General features: G+C 63.0%; 1 protein-coding gene across 2 annotated transcripts in view; it reads right to left on the minus strand.

Moving 5' to 3' along the window:
- Window positions 1-1,691: 1,691 nt before the first annotated feature.
- The window catches only part of SDSL (serine dehydratase like), a 2,930-nt gene continuing 1,735 nt past the window's right edge, over window positions 1,692-2,886 (minus strand). The window contains exons 4-8 of one of the 2 annotated variants that reach the window (XM_009287512.1): window positions 2,756-2,844; window positions 2,421-2,648; window positions 2,181-2,305; window positions 1,955-2,035; window positions 1,692-1,804 (exon numbers count right to left, since the gene is read on the minus strand). In XM_009287512.1, coding sequence (XP_009285787.1) covers window positions 1,692-1,804; window positions 1,955-2,035; window positions 2,181-2,305; window positions 2,421-2,648; window positions 2,756-2,844 — 636 coding nt within the window. Of the gene's footprint in view, window positions 1,805-1,936; window positions 2,036-2,180; window positions 2,306-2,420; window positions 2,649-2,755; window positions 2,845-2,886 lie in introns of both variants that reach the window. The other variant, XM_009287511.1, reaches the window with a different exon arrangement.

A 2,886-nucleotide genomic window follows, 5' to 3' on the forward strand; every position in this document is an offset into this window, starting at 1 on the left:
TTTTTTTTTTTTTTTTCCAGAAGGGGAAGGTCTGCAGAAGGTGGAAAGTAATCAGGTTTTGGACCTGGGATAAAAAATTGCTGGAGTAGGTTGGGCTGACTCCTTATAATTAATAGTGTGCCTCGTAATAGGATTCTCCAGCCTTTGGTGCTCTCTGGAAACACCTTTTTACATAAGATATTGCCCACGATGGAGCGGCAGAGTTTTGATTTATGGGGTTTTGGCCTCCAAGAAGCATCTGGAGGGGCTGGCCTGGCCGGTGGGATGTACTGGGGGAGAGAGGAAAAGGGCCGAAGGCAGGGAGGGTGTTTCTGGGGGGTTGGCAGCCGGGTCCCGGAGCAGGCGCCTGGCCAGGGGAAAGGGCTTCGTGGGGGCTGCCTATGAGACGGGGTCTGAGCTGGTCCTGGGGCTGAGCCCCCTCTGCTCCGAAGGGGAGGAGGAAGAGGAGGCTGAGAAGGGTTTTGGGGGCGGGAAAGGGCTTGTCTCCCTGCCCAACGTCACCAGGTGATGCTTGGGGCATGGGCTCAGCCGGGGAACCGAGGAGCAGTCAGGGCTGGGGAGCCCCAGTGGGAGCAAGACCCCACATCACCCTGGGATGGGAGGAAGGAGGGGGGAGAAGTGTGGTTGAGGGGGACACGAAAAACCCCGGGAGGTGCAATAGCAAAGGGCTAAAGCAAACGCAGTACTGGAGAGCGGGAACGGGGGAGAGCAGGAAAGTCTGGAGGAAAGGGGGGAATGGGAAAAAGAGTGGGATGGGGGAAAAAGGGGGATCACGGGGGCTCCGGGCTGGGGTGTACACACACACACACACACGTGTGTGTCGGTCTCGGAGCCCGTGGGTGTTAAACACAGCCGGGGAGCTCCACCAATAAATCACTGTAACAAGAGGGTCTGCGTGTGTTGTTCTCTTCTGACCGCAGACAGCGCGGCAGGAATGGGAGAAGATTGTAATAATTAATAATAATTAGAATAATAATGCATAAAGACAGTAGCAAAGTAATTAGTCAGAGAGGGAGCGCTTGCTAATTGAGGCGGGGAGCTGCAGTCCAAACAGCCTGGGGAGGAGCAGGGGAGGCTCCGGGCTGGGGTGTACACACACACACACGTGTGTGTCGGTGCACCTCGGAGCCCGTGGGTGTTAAACACAGCCGGGGAGCTCCACCAATAAATCACTGTAACAAGAGGGTCTGCGTGTGTTGTTCTCTTCTGACCGCAGACAGCGCGGCAGGAATGGGAGAAGATTGTAATAATTAATAATAATTAGAATAATAATGCATAAAGACAGTAGCAAAGTAATTAGTCAGAGAGGGAGCGCTTGCTAATTGAGGCGGGGAGCTGCAGTCCAAACAGCCTGGGGAGGAGCAGGGGAGGGAGGGGAGGGGGGACCGACGGTTGGGGGACGTGGAGGAGGATGCCCAGCACGTCCAAGGGGCAGAGTGGGACATGTGCACCCCAGCCTTGCCATCGGAGAGGCAGGGGAGGTGCAGGCAGGGGCCCAGCTCCATCTTGTCCGCCCTGCGTGCCTCAGTTTCCCCATCCCTACATGGATGCTGTGTGCTGGGGCAGAGGCTGTGAGAGGAGTCTGGCACCATGTCCGCCAGGCAGCAGGGCTTTATTTTGGTTATTTTGGAAGGAAAGCAAGCAGAGGGTGCCAGCAGGGTTCCGTCGCGTCCCCCTCCTCAGGGTGGGTGTCACTCCAGCCCCAGCTGGCTCTTCAGAGCCTGCAGCTGGGCCACCTGGATGCTGCTGCCCCCGCACACCACCACCACCACGGAGGCCAGCCGGGTCCGCAGCCACCCTCCCCCCCCCCCCCCCCCCCACGGAGGCCAGCGGGGTCCGCAGCCACCCCCACCCCGCGCCAGCGGGGTCCGCAGCCACCCCTCGTGCTGCAGCCGCTAGCCGCTCCTCGTGTAGAGCAGGGCCAGGGCGGCCCCGCTCCGCAGCCACCCCTCGTGCTGCAGCCGCTGCAGTCGCCTCGTGTAGAGCAGGGCCAGGGCGGCCCCACACGCCGGCTGCACCAGCATCCTCTCGTCATCTGCGGGGACAAGAGCAGGGGGACACCCTGAGCCACCCACCCACCCCGTCCCCATCAGCCCCCTGACTCCAGCACGTCTCAGGCCAGTCCCAAGACCCGGCAGTGTCCCTGTCACCCCCGCCACGCCTGGCTGGACCCTGCTCACCCAGGAACTGCTCCACGGCTCGCACAGCCTCCGCGTCCTCCACCACCTGGGAGATGACCTGGCACTCTTGGGCGCACTCCAGTGCCCGCGCCGCCACCATCTTGGCTCCCAGGCACTTGGCCACACTGGGACAGGAGGGAAGGAAGGTGGTCACAGGGTGGTCCCAGGACCCTTCAGTGAGCTGGGCTGAGACCCGGCAACTCTTTGCACGCGTGGCCGCTCCCGCGAAGCCCCGCTCACCTGGTGATGTCGGGCAGGGAGATGAGCCGGCCGGCCGCCAGCGCCGCATGGAAGCTGTGAGCCCCCCGGGTCTCGGCGGCGACGATGGGGACGTCCTGCCAGCCCCCCTGGCACAGGCCAGCCCCGACGCCTGCCAGCAGCCCCCCGCCGCCCACTGCCAGCAGGATGGCATCTGGTTTGGTCTCCAGCGAGTCCTTCAGCTCCTGGACCAGGCTGGCGTGACCCTGCCTGCAGGGCGAGGGGGGGCGGGAGGATGCAGCCCGGGGGCACCCCGAGCCAGCCCTGACTCCGGGGATGGGGACCGGGGGCAGGAGCTGAGCCCTGGCAGCACTCACCACACCAAGGGGTGGTCGAAGGGGTGGATGCTGACCCAGCCCTCGGTCTGTGCCAGCTCCAGGGCTCTCCTGTTGGCTTCATCCCACACCTGGGGGGGGGGGGGGGGGGGGCAAGCGGGGCAACACCCGCC

This window comes from Aptenodytes forsteri, unplaced genomic scaffold (genome assembly GCF_000699145.1).
Source record: "Aptenodytes forsteri isolate BGI_AS27 unplaced genomic scaffold, ASM69914v1 Scaffold297, whole genome shotgun sequence".
Taxonomy (NCBI): Eukaryota; Metazoa; Chordata; class Aves; order Sphenisciformes; family Spheniscidae; genus Aptenodytes; species Aptenodytes forsteri.